Source organism: Mesoplodon bidens, assembly GCF_964165515.1.
Source record: "Mesoplodon bidens genome assembly, chromosome: 15".
NCBI classification, from domain to species: domain Eukaryota; kingdom Metazoa; phylum Chordata; class Mammalia; order Artiodactyla; family Ziphiidae; genus Mesoplodon; species Mesoplodon bidens.
In genome coordinates, this window is record NC_138171.1 from 32,678,857 (window position 1) to 32,696,662 (window position 17,806).

General features: G+C 41.7%; 1 protein-coding gene across 1 annotated transcript in view; it reads left to right on the forward strand.

The window, feature by feature from the left end:
• The first annotated feature begins 6,130 nt into the window (after positions 1 to 6,130).
• Positions 6,131 to 17,806, forward strand: part of CDS2 (CDP-diacylglycerol synthase 2) — a 59,309-nt gene continuing 47,633 nt past the window's right edge. The window contains exon 1 of the mRNA XM_081255497.1: positions 6,131 to 6,432. Coding sequence (XP_081111623.1) covers positions 6,376 to 6,432 — 57 coding nt within the window. The 5' untranslated portion in view covers positions 6,131 to 6,375. The remainder of the gene's footprint in view (positions 6,433 to 17,806) is intronic.

Here is a 17,806-nt window from a genome sequence, read left to right on the forward strand (position 1 = left end):
TTATTTTATGTAGCACAAGAAAATAAAATATCAAACTATCATATGATTTATCATTTGGAATGTCTATTTTGTAATTATCAAAAGGACTTTTAGACTTTTAAAAACATTTGTATATGTCACTCATGTGCATAATATGTACACACTATATATATATTGGTTAAAGCACTTTTAATATATCTTCACATTCAGTTTCTTACTCAGTTACTGATACTGCTGTTTTTCCATATATCATACTCTGTCGTCAAGGGTGTGGATGATGCAGAATTCTCAAGAGTGCTCCTCTATTGTCTCTGGAATTTCTTCCAAGTCTCTGCCACCCATTCGTAAATTTTGATACTAGCACTAACTTCCTTTATGTATAATCAACTATCCTTTTGCATACATCTTTATATCAAAACACAACGGTTTCATCTATTTGTAGGTATTTTCCTTTCCAGGTCCTTTTATTTTTATTTATTTTATTTTTTTAAATATTTATTTATTTATTCATTTATTTATGGCTGCGTTGGGTCTTTGTTGCCGTGCACAGGCTTTCTCTAGTTGCGGAGAGTGGGGGCTACTCTTCATTGCGGTGCTCAGGCTTCTCATTGCAGTGGCTTCTCTTGTTGCAGAGCATGGGCTCTAGGAGTGTGGGCTTCAGTAGTTGTGACGCACAGGCTCAGTAGTGTGGCACACGGGCTTAGTTGCTCTGTGGCATGTGGGATCATCCCAGACCAGGGCTCGAACCCATGTCCCCTGCATTGGCAGTCAGATTCTTAACCACTGCACCACCAGGGAAGTCCCTCCAGGTCCTTTTAGTGTCTCAGTTCCTTTGCAAAATGTGGAATGTATTCATTCCAACAGTGAGAAACATTTGCTTCACTGATAACGAATGTATACTCTACTACTCTGTTTCTGTGCTTTCTGCTTACGTAATAACATTTTGGTTTAATGCCAAATCGAAGTGTTGATTTGAAGGTATTTTAAATGGCAATTAAACTCCACCCATGACTTAAGAATGGGTATGACCTGTGGTCAGGGAAGGCCTTCTGCAGAGGTAGCAGTTTACCAGAGAAACTAGCTGTTTGGAGAGTGGGAGAAAGTATTCTAGGCTGAAAGAATAACATGTTTAAAAAGGACAGCATGCTTAGAAAGTGTTCAGGTAGTAGTTTGTTTTAAAATTCAAAGCTTTTTTTATAAGTATTTTTCCCCTGTTTTATTGAGATGTAATTGACATACAATAGGACTCAAAGATTGATGTGTCCGGAACACACTGAACAATGGGGAGAGTGGTGCAAGGTGAGGTTGCAAAGAGAGGCAGGGCTGAGATCTTATAGCCCTTTACAAGCCCTCTATAAGTGAAAAGGAAAGTTATCAAAAGGTCTTTGGCATGAGACAATTTCTGGGTTTTTTTTAATTAATTAATTTATTTATGGCTGTGTTGGGTCTTTGTTGCTGCTCACGGACTTTCTCTAGTTGTGGAGAGTGGGGGCTACTCTTCATTGCCGTGCGCAGGTGTCTCATCGCAGTGGTTTCTCTTGTTGCAGAGCACGGGCTCTAGGCGAGCAGGCTTCAGTAGTTGTGGCATGCAGGCTCAGTAGTTGTGGCACGCGGGCTTAGTTGCTCTGCGGCATGTGGGATCTTCCTGGGCCAGGGATCGAACCCGTGTCCCCTGCATTGGCAGGTGTATTCTTATTCGCTGCGCCACCAGGGAAGTTCCCAATTTCTGTTTTAAGAGGATTACTTTAACAACTAGTAAAGGTGCTATTTCAATCAGTGAGAGAAAGAATGAATTAAATTATGACCAAACAATTCGTTAAACTTCTAGGAAAAAGTAAAGCTATAGACTCTTCCTAATAACTGTTTACTGAAATAATTTCCAGATAGATTAAATAATTAAAATTCAAATAAATGTAAACCCAATAAGAAATGGAAAAATATTTTGGTAAATATTTAAGAGATCTTTCTGTGGGCTTCTAAACATAAAAGGAAAAAAACCCATAAAGCATAAGGAATGACTACATAAGTTTTAAAACTTCAGTGTGCCTAAAAACTTGTGTTGGTTAATATACTTTGTTTCCACAACAGAGAACCCAATTCAAGCTGAATAAAAGGGCACTTTATGTATCTAAACAAAATCCAGAGGTCCCTGGCTTCTAGTGCCTAAGGTCCAGTCTTAGTAAATGTATGAAAAATGGTTAGCATATTAATAAGCAAAGAAACATAAATTAAAGGGAGATAAAATTTTAATCTACCAAATTAATAAAAATTGTGTTAATACCCATTTCTTAGGAAGGATATAAGGAAGTGGGCACTTTCATGACTTGAAGATGAGAGTATAAATTGGTATAATTTTTCCAGTGGGAATTTGGAAATGTGTATGAAAATCCTTGGAATTTTTTATTTAGTCTTTGACACAGAAATTCAATCTATAGGATTTTTTTTCCCAAAGAAGTAATCAGAGTTACTTACCAAGATGAGGCATATTCAAGAATGTTTCTTATAGAATTATTAACAATTCCCCTGAAATTGGAAATAATCTTCAGGTCTAACAATATGGTCTTTGTTAGGTAAATTATGGTAAATCTGTAAGATGGAATACTATAAAGCCTTTCAAATACCATTCTCAAAGGGCATTTGATGTTAAAAAATCGGGTTATGAAACAGTATAAACAATAGTATCCCAACTTTCTAAAATTATTATATCTGAGTGTAAGTGCACATAAAATAGAATAAAAAGGCAATAGTATGGATATTAACAGTAATTATCTATGGCTGATGCTACCACAAATGATCTTAATATTTTTCATTATGCTTTTCTGCATTTCCCACAATTTCTTCATCAAACATGTATTGTTGGTCAGAAAATGTTAATGCATGGTGGGAGAGAAAAAATGCTGTGAACTATTTAATATATTTCTGGCAAATTTCTTTACAAGGTGATATCACATATTAAACTGAGTCTCATTCCTGGCTGTACATTAGACTCATCTGGAGAGCTTAACAAACCGAAAGAAATAAGCCTATTTCCTCTAGGTTCCATCTCTAGAGATTCTTATTTAGTTGGTCTAGGATGGGCCCTCCATTGGCATTTTTAGAAGCTCCCCAGGTAATTCTGATAAATAGTTAGGACTGAAAAGTACTGTTTCAGCATGTGTGATCAATTGATGAATATTTATGCTTAAAGCCACCTGCATCTCCATATAGACTATTGGTTTGAAAAAGTAAGACCTATGCTTTGTCAGAGAGAAGACTGAAATTATAGTTTAGATGGACTGTCTAATAATCTAATAGGTCTACAAGTTTGTGGGAATGCAGGATTTGCATTTTTGAAACTTTAAGATGTTAGACAGTTCTGCCTAGCCCATTCTCAATTCCATTTTGCATGTCATCTCACTAAACTGAATAAGAAGTTTTAGCTTTCTGAGAACACTTGTCAAGATAAGATCTAGAAAGTCAATATGAAGGACAAGAAAAAGACTAGATCAAGTCTGTTTTTGTTTATGGACAATTTTTAAAAAAATGTATTGTTTAAATAATTCATTTATTGACAGTTCTTCCCCTCTAAGAGAGGAAAAACACTATTCGGGGAACTGAAGAATTTTCTTGTCACTTGTACCAATGCAGTTTTCAAATCATCAAGAAGGTGGGAGGTGTTTTTATTATAGAATGATAATAATTATAGCAATACCTGCCCACTTATGCTGAGCTTGCAGTCAGCCTGCACACTCTGGGGGACTAAAAATCTCATGCTAGTTACCTATACTAATCTAAAGTATAGGTATAGGAGTGTAATAGAAAGAGTGCAATGAAAAGAATCACCATATACAAGATATGTCACAAGCCTGGAAGAAAGGGCCCTAGAGGAAAGAGCTATTATGAAGTATTCTATTATTATGAGGTATTTCTATTGAAGGGAAAAATCAGGGGTAGAGGAGGAGGTGTAACGTAATGTAAAAGAACAAAATTCTTCTTTGGGCTGGAGGTGAGGGAAATTTTTTACTTTTAATTTCTTCCTACAGTTGAGGGAGAGGCTCTAAAGCTTGCCTAAATACCTGTTAACATGACTTCCAGAGGTCTAAATATCTGATCCCTGTTTACCACAGTACTGACTTCAGAATTGTACCTGGTCTGAGCTCCATTAGCTTGGGAGGGCTGAGTATGACAGATAAGAAGTTTGTTCGGGCCAAACTGTAGGGAGCTATCTACCCTAGTAATTATACTGTGCGTTCTGAAACTCTGATCTACGTGCACTGGTTCTCCAGTTAGGCTGTTTCAAAGCAAACAGCTGAGGTTCCAGGAGGACTGATGTGATGCTTACTCGGATGTGACCTTTCACAATTATGTTCCATAAAGGTGAGAATCTGGTTACTAACACTTCCACCTGTCTTAAAGGATGACATTGTGACTGTCTTTGTGTTGACATCCTTCTAGATCCTTTAGATAATAAACCTTGCTTAATTTACCCAAGAAGTGTCTGGTCTTTAGTTCAAGAAGTGATCACTGACATTAGTCAAAATGGTGGTCACACAGTCTCCAACAGATTAAAATAGTTTTAAAATTACCATCAGCATGTTATTTACTTTTTAAAAATAATTTATTTTTTACTTTTTAAAAAATATTTATTTATTTATTTTGGCTGGGCCGGTCTTAGTTGCAGCACGCGGGATCTTCATTGCGGCATGCGGGATCTTCATTGCGGCATGCAGGCTCATAGTTGCGGCGTGCAGACTTCTTAGTTGCGGCATGCATGCAGTATCTAGTTCCCCACCAGGGATGGAACCCGGGTTCCCTGCATTGGGAGCTGGAGTCTTACCCACTGGACCACCAGGGAAGTCCCATGTTATTTACTTTTATAAATAAGATTAAAACAAAAGACAAAATAAAACAAAAGAGCACAGCTTTCTCTAAATAAATTATGGCCTGAAGGGAGTGGTCTGTTTCTCTAAAAAAAACCAAGTATTTGTGCGTTAATAGGGAACAAAGCATACCCTGAGTTCAGTGTTCCTCTATACCTATTTTACTGTCACTTTGAAGCAGTGTTATAGGCACTTGGGAATATACTTTTATAGAAATCAAGAAAATATAACACCCTTTTCAGAATTCTCACTACTTTCCCCAAACTTCACAGTTCAGGTCAAAATTGCTAACACAAAATTGCAACTCCTATGTGTGCAAATTTCTCTCCTTGTTAAACTACAATATGCTTAAGGGAAGGGGCCCCATTTTATACTTGTTTTACATCACTTAAAGGCAGCCAACAGGAACTGCTGAAGACAATGCTGAGCAACACAGATATTAACAATGAATTTAGGAAGACCAGGAGTATGTTAAAGAGGACGTTGGTAACAGATCTGTGTTCGTATTCTTAGTGGGCACTTTCTAGCCGTGAGACCTTGGTTAAATCATTTTCTTTCAGGAGAAACTTTAAATCTATTAAATGGGTACTTGGGATGCGTCAGGTACATAGGAGATTGGGTTGTGAACAAAGCAGGCAGCATTCCTGTCCAAAAATATCCTTCAATAGTCCAAAAGAGAGAAAAGAAAGCTGAATAATCGTGGAAGACCCTAGCTGCAAAATGAAAATCATATCCACTTCCAAGCGTTGTACAGATTAAATGAGATACATTAAAGAGATTACATAGTTCAGTACCCAGCACATAATTAACGCTCACTCAATAGAAGATAACTTGGCAAAACAACGCAGACTTAAGTTTGGCTTTCACTTCCTTATCACGTAATCTCCTCCTTTTACACAGGTGCTTTCTCCAGGCCTTTCCGCTCAGGGCCTAACAAGCGTCTACTTATCAGTGAGAGGGGAGAGCCCTGGCTATTGAAGACAAGAAGCCGAAGGCAGCGAGCACTAGGCCGGCTAGAGCCTCGGGGCTGCAGCCCATGGCCCCCAGCAACCTGTTATCTCTAAGACCCCGGGCTCCAGCTCCCGAGCTCCCATTGACTAGTCTCCCTCAGAAACACACGCCTTTTCCAGCCCTCTCATGCTGCTATCCAATGCACGCCTCTCCGCTCCTCTCCGCTCGCCCCGCCCCCGCCCCGCCTCCTTGACGGGTTCGCGCCATTGGTGTATCTCCGGGGCTGTGATGGCAGCGGTGCGCGTGCGCGCTCGTTCGGGGCCCTCCCGAGAGAAGGAGTTGGTGGGCCTGGGCTGGAGGAGGCTGGTCGTGCTCTGCCCGGGTGAAAGGGCGGTGGCTGCACCGGGCGGGGCCAAGTTTCAGGGCTGGCGGCCGGGCTGCGGTGGCGCCAGGAGCCGCTGCGAAGCTGCGCGCTGCTTAGGCGACGCGGGGCCGGCCGAGCAGAGTCCGCGCGTGCCCGCGCTGAGCTGCCGGCCCCGGCGGCTGCGCCACTCGGCCGCAGCGACGAAGCGCTGGTGTTTCCAGCATGACGGAGCTAAGGCAGAGGATGGCCCGCGAGCCGGACGCACCGCCTGAGGACAAGGTAGCGGCAGCATCGGGTGGGCGCGGCCGGGGCAGCGGAGTCCCCCGGAGGTTCGTGCGGGGGTGCGCGCAGAGGGGTCGTCTTGCCATCTGACACTTCTGCGCGGCCGTCGGCGGCCCCGGGCCTGGTCGGCGGGAAGGGTCCTCGGGTGCTGGGCCCCGCGGAGCTCGCGGCAGGGTTCAGCAGGTCGGGGTCCCGGGGACATGGCTCTGGGGTCCAGTTGGGTGTGGTATCTCCGGGGCGCAGGAAGGAGAGCGCGGGGGTTGCGCATGTCCGCAGCCCTCGCAGGGCTGGTTGCGGGGTCCTACGCCAATCCCCCTCCCCGAGGCCTTCCTGGGTGTGAAGACGTCGAGACCCCGGAAAGACTCCTCTGAGCGTGACTTAGCCTCTCTGATCTTTAAAATGTTATTTGGGGGCTGGAGGTGTAACAAGACAAGGCCATGTGATTTGCCTGTTAGGAGATTTAAACCCCTTTTCGAAAGTTAAATCTGTTGGCTTTAAGCAGAGTAGTCTCTTAATTCATGTAGTCAGCAGGTGTTGGAAGGTATATTCCCCAAAGATGGGCTTGTTTCCTGCTTCAGATGTGGGCGTTGATGGGGTAGAGAAGGAGGGTAGAACAGAGGCCATCTTGGCAGGGACGTAGTTGGTTGGGGTTGAGAGATGAGGGGAGTAGACTTAATTGGTTGAAGTGAAAGGTTGTGTAAGGGAGTTGAGGAAGGTGAGGAGTCATTATGTTACTGTGGACGTTGAATGACAGCATAAACTTAGTGGTAGTATTTCGAGCCTGGAGTTAGCAGTGGTCAGGAGCAGTGTTGTTTGGTAAATTGATCTGACAGTGATGTGTAGACTGGACTGAGGGAGCATGGACCAGAATGAAGCAGACTGGCTGACTCGCGGGTTGCCAACAGGTGACCTGCAGTTGTTTTCTTTGGTCCCTGTGTTGCTTTAAAAACCAGAATATTTCTCCCAACAATCTGAATTTATTGCCTATTTTGGATCATTGGAAGATCTGCCATCACATTCCCACCTGATTAACGTTTGGCTGGAACTGAGGAACAGCTGTTCCCACCAATCCCTGTTGCTCTACACCAGGCCCACAGCACCCATTTATGTAGCTTTCCGTTTTTGGTAACTGGAGGAAAGGAACATTAGGGAGGTATCAGGAAGGAGGAAGGCACAAAATTAGGTGTCAGGGTGTCAACAGCAGTTATACTGGAAGGAATGTTTGGGGTGAAAGATAATGGGATTTTAAACAATTTTTTTGGTTATGACAGTGGATCACCCAAGGAGAACTCTCCATACTGATTTTTACAATATGTTTTGGAGAAAATTTAGGGCTTGGGTGCAAGTTTAGGAGTCGCTTACAGAGACAAGTTACTTTGAAGTTTCTAATCTTCCCATTAAATACTCTAGCTGGGCCTGGAAGAGCTTTGTGACCACACTGCATATGCCTTTTGGGGAGTTCACAGATATTTGGAGGCTGTGTAGCCCTGTTTAAGGGTGAGAGATCAGACTTGATGTTAATGGGACTTTGTGGTTTTAGAAGGTGTGAGAAGAGGTAGAAAAAAAGAAGGCATGATACCTAATGGGTTGTATTTTTGAAAAGCTGTTTGTAATAATTAGACTTACTCAGTGGTAAAAACAAGCAAAGTCACATGCCCAGAAACCATGAGGTTATGAGGTGAAACAGTTTCTACCCTCCGCGCCTAACTACGTGGATCCATCTCCCAGACAAAAGCGCCAGTTGATTCTTAAGTACTTTCCCATCCCCTGGTGTAGGTAGGGAGGATATGAGGAACTATCCAGCTAAAGGTACCTTAATTTTTTACAATTGCACTTAAACTGCTTCTATGATGACAGAATGCCTGGGGCTTAGAGGTTCACTAAGTGCTTGCTGCTCCACAAACACAGCACCTACTTGCCTTCTGTTAAAAGCCTAATGTAGTCCATTAGCCCAGAACAAGACAGTTGCTCCATTGCTCAATATTTCTGATTATCATGCATGGGATTTCAAACTTCCATGATTCTGGCTTTGCTGATATTCTTGGGTTAAAATTTAGGAAAATTAGAAATAATAAAACAAGGATATCTTTTTAGGGAAATAAATGGTGAAATGGGAACTTTCTTATTTCATAGTAGAAGAATTCAGAAAACAGTATTAGGTCAATTCATTAAAAGAACTGGAACAAATTTGAAAGATTTAAAAAAATGTTTCAGTTGCTTAACTGTTGTGGCAAAGTGTCTTATAAATAAGCAGACAAAATAATCTGGGGAATGTGTTTATTTTAAAAGTCAGAAGGTATTTTGTTATATTTAGCATCCTGGAATGGAATTGTCAAAGCCAATTGCTAATAAAGGAAACGTTTTCCTCTGGGAACCGTGCTTATAATTTTAAATTCCCAAAGCACAGTATTGTTGCCAAACTAAGAAACTTGGAATTTAAGCTTTGGAAGTGGTCTTCCTCCCAACGATCCATGTTTTTCCAGTGGTGCTTAGGAAAGACAAGAATGAAATGTGGGCCAGAAGATTGGCATCTTAAAATTTATGATTGGGTTGGCATTTCAGGAGACTTTGAATGCATCTAGGAAACTTTTGAAATGACTCTCCTAACTAATTTCACAGCGCAAATAATCACCCTTTAAACTGTTTGAAAAAAATGTGCATCACTATTTCTGATTTGTGCACTCTGCTGTCTTTCCTGGGATCCACACAGGTGAAGTGTATTGAATTCGTTAGTTTTGCAGAGAGCTTGCTGAGTAACTCTCCTGCACACAGCTTCTTAACCTGCTCCCTGTGCTGTGACAGCCTCCCCAGCCTTCCTGACTGGTGCTGGAGGCTGCTGGGGGTGACAGAGCACAGCCTTTCACTTACAGACTGCCTCTGGTTTGGAAAAGAGACTCTTGACTGTTAATTTTGCCAGGCTTTCCTTGGAAGAATACTGATTTGTTCCTGGGGTTGGGCTGAGTTCCTGCCTTCCAGGCCTTGCCACGCAGTGGTTGCTTGGTTGGGGCAGTGGTGTGGCGCCAACCAGGGCAGACCTGGTCCCCATTAGGCAGCTTGCCCTGCCAGTCCATGATCTTTGTTCTTGTGCTGTTTGCCTCATCAGTGGGGATGGCATAGGGCCCACTCAGTTGAGTGACCTTTTAAAGAAAGTTAAACTTTATGTTATTTTGACTAGACAGTGGGTACGTGGTTCAGAATTTGAAAGGTGCAGAGTGTACACTGTGAACGCCTCCTTGCTGCCTCCCTGGTTCTCCTCCCCAGCAGCAGCACACCCCTGCCAGGGTGCTCACGAGCACCTGCTGCTGGTGCGAAAGGACCTGAACTGTCCTTTGGATTTGTTGCCCTTTGGCAGCAGCTCTTTTATATTAGAGTCACCACAGGGCCAGCCTGGGGCTTCTCTGGGAAGACTTTGCTGCGTTTTTGAAAGAGCCCTTGAGACCTGGGATTTACTGGCAACATTCTCTGCTCTTGGGTGAGATGTTGAGAGGATATCTGTCACTGACCTGGATCCCTCAGTGGACGACTCTCGGAGCCTTGTCCCCATAGTCTGTGTCCTGCTAGTCCTGTGGTTTTGGTGATCTGCAGGAAATTCCTAGGTATACGTCCCTCAGTCAACACAGACTTAGTTTGTCTCAAATTGGACTTTTCTCGTTTTAGACGTTGACCTTCCTCCTCCCGTCTGCTCTGCTCCAGCTTGAAATCCATTAGTCCCTGTGTCTCTGCTCCCTCATCCAGTCCAGGTCACAGGTTCTCATCAGATAACACCTGGATTCCTTATCTGTTGCCTTGGCGTATTTCAGATAGTTCAGGACTTGATGCCTGAACTGTTATAAATCCTTCTAATTGAGCTCCCTCCCTTCAGGATTTGTTCTCAGCCCCTTCTAGTCTACCTGATCTTTCTTTGTACAGTTCTGAAACTATACCCTATGAGTTACAGAAGGGAAAAAAATTTTTAGCCCCTGTTTCAGATCTCTTAAATTTGGTCCTTTATGGCCTTGTTTCTTAACCAGCCCCTTTTCCTGCTTGGAGCCTCTGTGACATGGATCTTGGCTCTTGCTATTTCCAACCCTAGGAAATGTGCTCATTTTCTGTCACCCCTCTTTCCACCTCTACCTATTTAAGTCCTATTTTCTCAAAGTCCATTTTAGATCTTCCCCATTTCAATACTTCATCAGGCATGTATGTATTGTAGAAATCGCAAGAATGTGTGCAAATGAGAATGAAATCCACCTACAATCCCATCATTCAGAGAAACAACCATTGTTCAAATGCATATCCCTCCTGTGTAGATTGCTACATGGCTGTAATGCTACCATGCATGGTCTGATAGCTTGCCTTTTTTTTTTAATTGAAATATAGTTGATTTACAATGTTCTGTTAGTTTCAGGTATACAGCAAAGTGATTCATATATCTATACTGTTATCTTTTTTTTAAATTAATTTATTTTTATTATTTGGCTGTGTTGGGTCTTTGTTGCTACATGCGGGCTTTCTACTAGTTGTGATGAGCGGGGGCTACTCTTTGTTGTGGTGCGTGGGCTTCCAATTGCAGTGGCTTCTCGTTGTGGAGCACGGGCTCTAGGTACACGGGCTTCAGTAGCTGTAGCGCACGGGCTCAGTAGTTGTGGCTTGTGGGCTCTAGAGCGCAGGCTCAATAGTTGTGGCGCACGGGCTTAGTTGCTCCGCCGCATGTGGGATCTTTCTGGACCAGGGCTCGAACCCGTGTCCCCTGCATTGGCAGGCAGATTCTTAGCCACTGCACCACCAGGGAAGTCCCTATGTATTTTTTACATTCTTTTCCATTATAGGTTATTAGAAAATATGAAATAGAGTTCCCTATGCTATACAGTAGGTCCTTGTTGTTTATTTTATATATGGTAGTGTGTATCTGTTAATCCCAAACTCCTAATTTAGCCCTCCTCTCCTCTCTTCCCCTTTGGTAACCATAAGTTTGTTTTCTGTGTCTGTGAGTCAGTTTCTGCTTTGTAAATAAGTTCATTTATATTATTTATATTATTTTTTTAGATTCCACATATAAGTGATACCATACGAAATTTGTTTTTCTTTTTCTGACTTATTCACTTAGTATGATAATCTTTCGGTCCATCCATGTTGTTGAAAATGGCATTATTTCATTCTTTTTTATGGCTGATTAATATTCCATTGTATATACATACCACATCTTCTTTATCCATTCATCTCTCAATGGACATTTAGGTTGCTTCCATGTCTTGGCTATTGTAAATAGTGCTGCAGTGAACATTGGGGTGCATGTATCTTTTCGAGTTAGAGTTTTTGTCTTTTCCAGATATATGCCCAGGATATATGGTAACTCTGTTTTTAGTTTTTTAAGGAACCTCTGTACTGTTCTCCAAAGTGGCTGTCTCAATTTACATTCCCACCAACAATGCAAGAGGGTTCCCTTTAATCCACACCCTCTCCAGCATTTGTTGCTTGTAGATTTTCTGATGATGCCCATTCTAACTGGTGTGAGATGATACGTCATTGTAGTTTTGATTTGCATTTCTCTAATAATTAGTGATGTTGAGCATCTTTTCATGTGCCTGTTGGCCATCTGTATGTGTTCTTTGGAGAAATGTCTATTTAGGTCTTCTGCCCATTTTTTGATTGGGTTGTTTTTTTGATATTGAGCTGTATGAGCTGTTTGTATATTTTGGAAATTAAGCCCTTGTCAGTTGCATCGTTTGCAAATATTTGCAAATATTTTCTCTCATTCTGTAGGTTGTCTTTTCATTTTGTTTATGGTTTCCTTTGCTGTGCAAAAGCTTATACCTTTGACTAGGTTCCATTTGTTTATTTTTGCTTTTATTTCTTGCCTTGAGAGACTGAAGAGTTTGAGAAGGATGGGTGTTAGCTCTTCTCTGAATGTGTGATAGAATTCACCTGTGAAGCCATCTGGTCCTGGACTTTTGTTTGTTGGAAGATTTTTAATCACAGTTTCAATTTCATTACTTGTGATTGGTCTGTTCACATTTTCTATTTCTTCCTGGTTCAGTCTTGGCAGGTTATACCTTTCTAAGAATTTGTCCATTTCTTCCAGGTTGTCCATTTTATTGGCATAGAGTTGGTTGTAGTCGTCTCTTAGGATGCTTTGTATTTCTGTGGTGTCTGTTGTAACTTCTCCTTTTTCATTTCTAATTTTATTGATTTGAGTCCTCTCCCTCTTTTTCTTGATGAGTTTGGCTAAAGGTTTATCAATTTTATCTACTCAAAGAACCAGCTTTTAGTTTTATTGATCTTTCCTGTTGTTTTCTCTGTTTCTATTTCATTTATTTCTGCTTTGATCTTTATGATTTCTTTCTTTCTACTAACATTGGGTTTTGTTTGTTCTTCTTTCTCTAGTTCCTTTTGGTGTAAGGTTAGATTGTTTATTTGAGATTTTTCTTGTTTCTTGAGGTAGGCTTGTTTTGCTATATAAACTTCCCTCTTAGAACTGCTTTTGCTGCATCCCATAGGTTATGGATTGTCGTGGTTTCATTGTAATTTGTCTCTAGGTATTTTTTGATTTGCTCTTTGATTTCTTCAGTGATTTCTTGGTTATTTAATAACGTATTGTTTAGCCTCCATGTGTTTGTGTTTTTTACGTTTTTTCCCCTGTAATTGATTTCTAATCTCATAGCGTTGTGGTCGGAAAAGATGCTCAATATGATTTCAATTTTCTTAAATGTACCAAGGCTTGATTTGTGACCCTAGATGTGATCTATCCTGCAGAATGTTCTGTGTGCACTTGAGAAGAAAGTGTAATCTGCTATTTTTGGATGGAATGTCCTATAAATATCAAATAAATTTATCTGGTCTATCGTGTAATTAATTTTATTTATTTTTATTTTATTTTATTTATTTATTTTTGGCTGCACTGGGTCTTTGTTGCTGCGTGCGAGCTTTCTCTAGTTGTGGCGAGGGGGGCTACTCTTCATTGTGGTGCGTGGGCTTCTCATTGCAGTGGCTTCTCTTGTTGCAGAGCATGGGCTCTAGGCACGCGGGCTTCAGTAGTTGTGGCATGTGACTTAGTAGTTGTGGCTCTCAGGCTCTAGAGCACAGGCTCAGTATTTGTGGCACACGAGCTTAGTACTTCCCGTGGCATGTGGGATCTTCCTGGACCAGGCCTCCACCCCGTGTTCCTTGCATTGGCAGGTGGATTCTTAACCACTGCACCACCAGGGAAGCCCTATTGTGTCATTTAAAGCTTGTGTTTCCTTATTATTTTTCTGTGTGTATGACCTGTCCATTGGTGTAAGTGAGGTGTTAAAGTCCCCCACTACTACTGTGTTACTGTTGATTTCCTCTTTTATAGCTGTTAGCAGTTGCCTTATTTAGTGAGTTACTTCTATGTTGGGTGCATATATATTTATAATTGTTATATCTCATTCTTGGATTGATCCCTTGATCATTATGTAGCGTGCTTCCTTGTCTCTTGTAACATTCTTTATTTTAAAGTCTATTTTATCTCATATGAGTATTGCTACTCTAGCTTCCTTTTGATTTCCATTTGCATGGAATATCTTCTTCCATTCCTTCACTTTCAGTCCGTATGTGTCGCTAAGGTCTGAAGTGGGTCTCTTGTAGACAGCATATAGATGGGTCTTGTTTTTGTATCCATTCAGCAATCCTGTGTCTTTTGGTTGGAGCATTTAATCCATTCACGTTAAAGGTAATTATTGATATGTATTTTCCTATGACCATTTTCCTAATTGTTTTGAGTTTGTTTTTGTAGGTCCTTTTCTTCTCTTGTGTTTCCCACTTAGAGAAGTTCCTTTAGCATTTGTTGTAGAGCTGGTTTGGTGGTGCTGATTTCTCTTAGCTTTTGCTTCTCTGTAAAGCTTTTGATTTCTCCATCGAATCTGAATGAGATCCTTGCTGGGTAGAGGAATCTTGGTTGTAGGTTCTTCCCTTTCATCACTTTAAGTATATCATGCCACTCCCTTCTGGCTTGCAGAGTTTCTGTTGAGAAATCAGGTAATTTTATGGGAGTTCCCTTGTATGTTATTTGTCGGTTTTCCCTTGCTGCTTTTAATAATTTTTTTTTGTCTTTAATTTTTACCAATGTGATTACCATGTGTTTTGGAGTGTTTCTCCTTGGGTTTATCCTGTATGGGACTCTCTGTGCTTCCTGGACTTGGGTGGCTGTTTCGAGTATAATCTGTTCACATATTTTCTCTGGTCCTTTCTCTCTCTCTTCTCCTTCTGGGACCCCTATAATGCAAATGTTTTTGCGTTTAATGTTGTCCCAGAGGTCTCTTAGGCTGTCTTCATTTCTTTTCATTCTTTTTTCTTTATTCTGTTCCGCAGCAGTGAATTCCACCATTCTGTCTTCCAGGTCACTTATCTGTTCTTCTGCCTCAGTTATTCTGCTATTTATTCCTTCTAGTGTAGTTTTCATTTCAGTTATTGTATTGCTCATCTCTGTTTGGTTGTTTTTTAATTCTTCTAGGTCCTTGTTAAACATTTCTTGCATCTTCTCGATCTTTTCCTCCATTCTTTTTCCGAGGTCCTGGATCATCTTCCCTATCATTATTCTGAATTCTTTTTCTGGAAGGTTGCCTATCTGCACTTCATTTAGTGGTTTTTCTGGGGTTTTATCTTGTTCCTTCATCTGGTACACAGCCCTCTGCCTTTTCATCTTGTCTGTCTTTCTGTGAATGTGGTTTTTGTTTCACAGGCTGCAGGATTGTAGTTCTTCTTGCTTCTGCCGTCTCTGTGTTTGTTCTTTAATTCTTCTAGGTCTTTGTTAAACATTTCTTGCATCTTCTTTTTTTGTTTTTTGGGATTTTTTTGCTGTACGCGGGCCTCTCACTGTTGTGGCCTCTCCCGTTGTGGAGCACAGGCTCCGGACATGCAGGCTCAGCGGCCATGGCTCATGGGCCCAGCCGCTCCATGGCATGTGGGATCTTCCTGGACCGGGGCATGAACTCATGTCCCCTGCATCGGCAGGCGGACTCTCAAGCACTGCGCCACCAGGGAAGCCCTCTTGTATCTTCTTGATCTTTGCCTCCATTCTTTTCCCAAGGTCCTGGATCATCTTCACTGTCATTATTCCGAATTCTTTTTCTGGAAGGTTGCCTATTTCCACTTCATTTAGTTGTTTTTTGGGGGGATTATCTTGTTCCTTCATCTGGTACAAAGTCCTCTGCATTTTCATTTCGTCTGTCTTTCTGTGAATATGGTTTTCCTTCCACAGGCTGCAGAATTGTAGTTCTTCTTGCTTCTGTTGTCTGCTCTCTGGTGGATGAGGCTAACTAAGAGGCTTGCGCAGGCTTCCTGATGGGAGGGACTGGTGGTGAGTAGAGCTGGGTGTTGCTCTGGTTGGCAGAGCTCAGTAAAACTTTAATCTGCTTCTCTGCTCATGGTTGTTTGGCCTGAGGTGACCCAACACTGGAGCCTACCTGGCTCCTTGGTGGGGCTACTGGGAGGGCTCATGTGAAGGAGTACTTCCCAGAACTTCTGCTTCCAGTGTCCTTATCCCCGTGGTGAGCCACAGCCACCCCCTGCCTCTGCAGGAGACCCTCCAATACTAGCAGGTGGGTCTAGTTCTGTCTCCTATGGGGTCACTGTTCCTTCTCCTGGGTCCCAATGCACACACTGCTTTGTGTGTGCCCTCCAAGAGTGGAGTCTCTGTTTACCCCAGTCCTGTCAATGTCCTGTAGTCAAATCTTGCTAGCTTTCAAAGTCTGAGTCTCTAGGAATGCCTCCTCCCATTGCTGGACCCCCAGGTTGGGTAGCCTGATGTGGGGCTCAGAACCTTCACTCCAGTGGGTGGACTTCTGTGGTATGTGTTCTCCAGTTTGTGAGTCACCCACCCAGCAGTTATAGGATTTGATTTTATTGTGATTGCACCCCTCCTACCATCTCATTGTGGCTTCTCCTTTGTCTTTGGATGTGGGTTATCTTTTTTGGTGTGTTCCAATGTCTTCTTGTCATTGATTGTTCAGCAGTTAGTTGTGATTCCGGTGCTCTCTCAAGAGGGAGTGATCCCATGACGTTTTTACAGAACTAGAACAGAATAATCCTAAAATTCGTATGGAACCGAACAGGACCCAGAATTGCCAAGGCAATCCCGGAGAGAAAGAACAAAGTTGGAGACATAACCCTCCCAGGCTTCAGACAATACTACAAAGCTACCGTAACCAAAACAGTGTGGTATTGGCACAAAACAGATATATAGATCAGTGGAACAGAATAGAGAGCCCAGAAATAAACCCACACACCTACAGTCAATTAATCTTCAACAAAAGAGGCAAGTATATACAATGGAGAAAAGACAGTCTCTTGAAGTAGTGTTGGGAAACCTGGACAGCTACATGTAAATCAGTGAAATTAGAATACTCCCTCACACTATACACACGAATAAACTCAAAATGGCTTAAAGACTTAAATATAGGGACTTCCCTGGTGGTGCAGTGGTTAGGAATCTGCCTTCCAATGCAGGGGACGTGGGTTTGAGCCCTGGTCCGGGAAGATCCCACGTGCTGTGGAGCACCTAAGCCCGTGAGCCACAACTGCTGAGCCTGTATGCCACAACTACTGAAGCCCGTGTGCCTAGAGCCCATGCTCCACAACAAAAGAAGCCATCACAATGAGAAGCCCGTGCACCGCAACAAAGAGTAGCCCCCACTTGCCGCAACTAGAGAAAGTCTGCGCACAGCAACGAAGACCCAACGCAGCCAAGAAATAAATAAATAAATAATAATTAAAAAAATCTGTTGGGGGAAAAAAGGCTTAAACGTAAGATATGACATCTTAGAGCTCGTAGATGATAGCTTGCCTTTTTATGCTGTCAGGAACTTTTTCCCACATTGTTAAGGTTCATAAAGGTTCTTTTCAAACAGTATTTCAAACTTTTTTTTTTAATTATGAAAGGCATAGGTGAAAATAAAAGGTAATCATTGTAAAAGCATGAAAAAGAAGTCACCGTAATCCTGCCACTCAGAGATAACCACTGTTAATATTTCTTTTTATACACACTGCACATTCTTGCACTATGTGTACTATTGTAACTCACTTTTAACATAAGAATATGCCCTAAATATAGTTCAGGTCTTTAAACATTTTGACCCGCTATCATTTTTAGTGGTTTTGTGTCATTTTGTTGAGGCTGTACCTTAACTTATTGAACCAATCAGGCATTTAAGTTGTTTAAAGTTTTTTGCTGTTTTAAGCAAGGTGTAGGAAATACCCTCGATTTAACACACACGCACACACGCACAACTTTCTGCACATGCATATCCTTAGATAAGTTCTATGTTTAGAACTACCAACTCAAAAAGGATGTACATTATTTAAGCTTTTGTTACAAATAATATATTTTCTTCTGCAGTAATTTGTAGTCACCATAACTGCATGAGAGTATTTG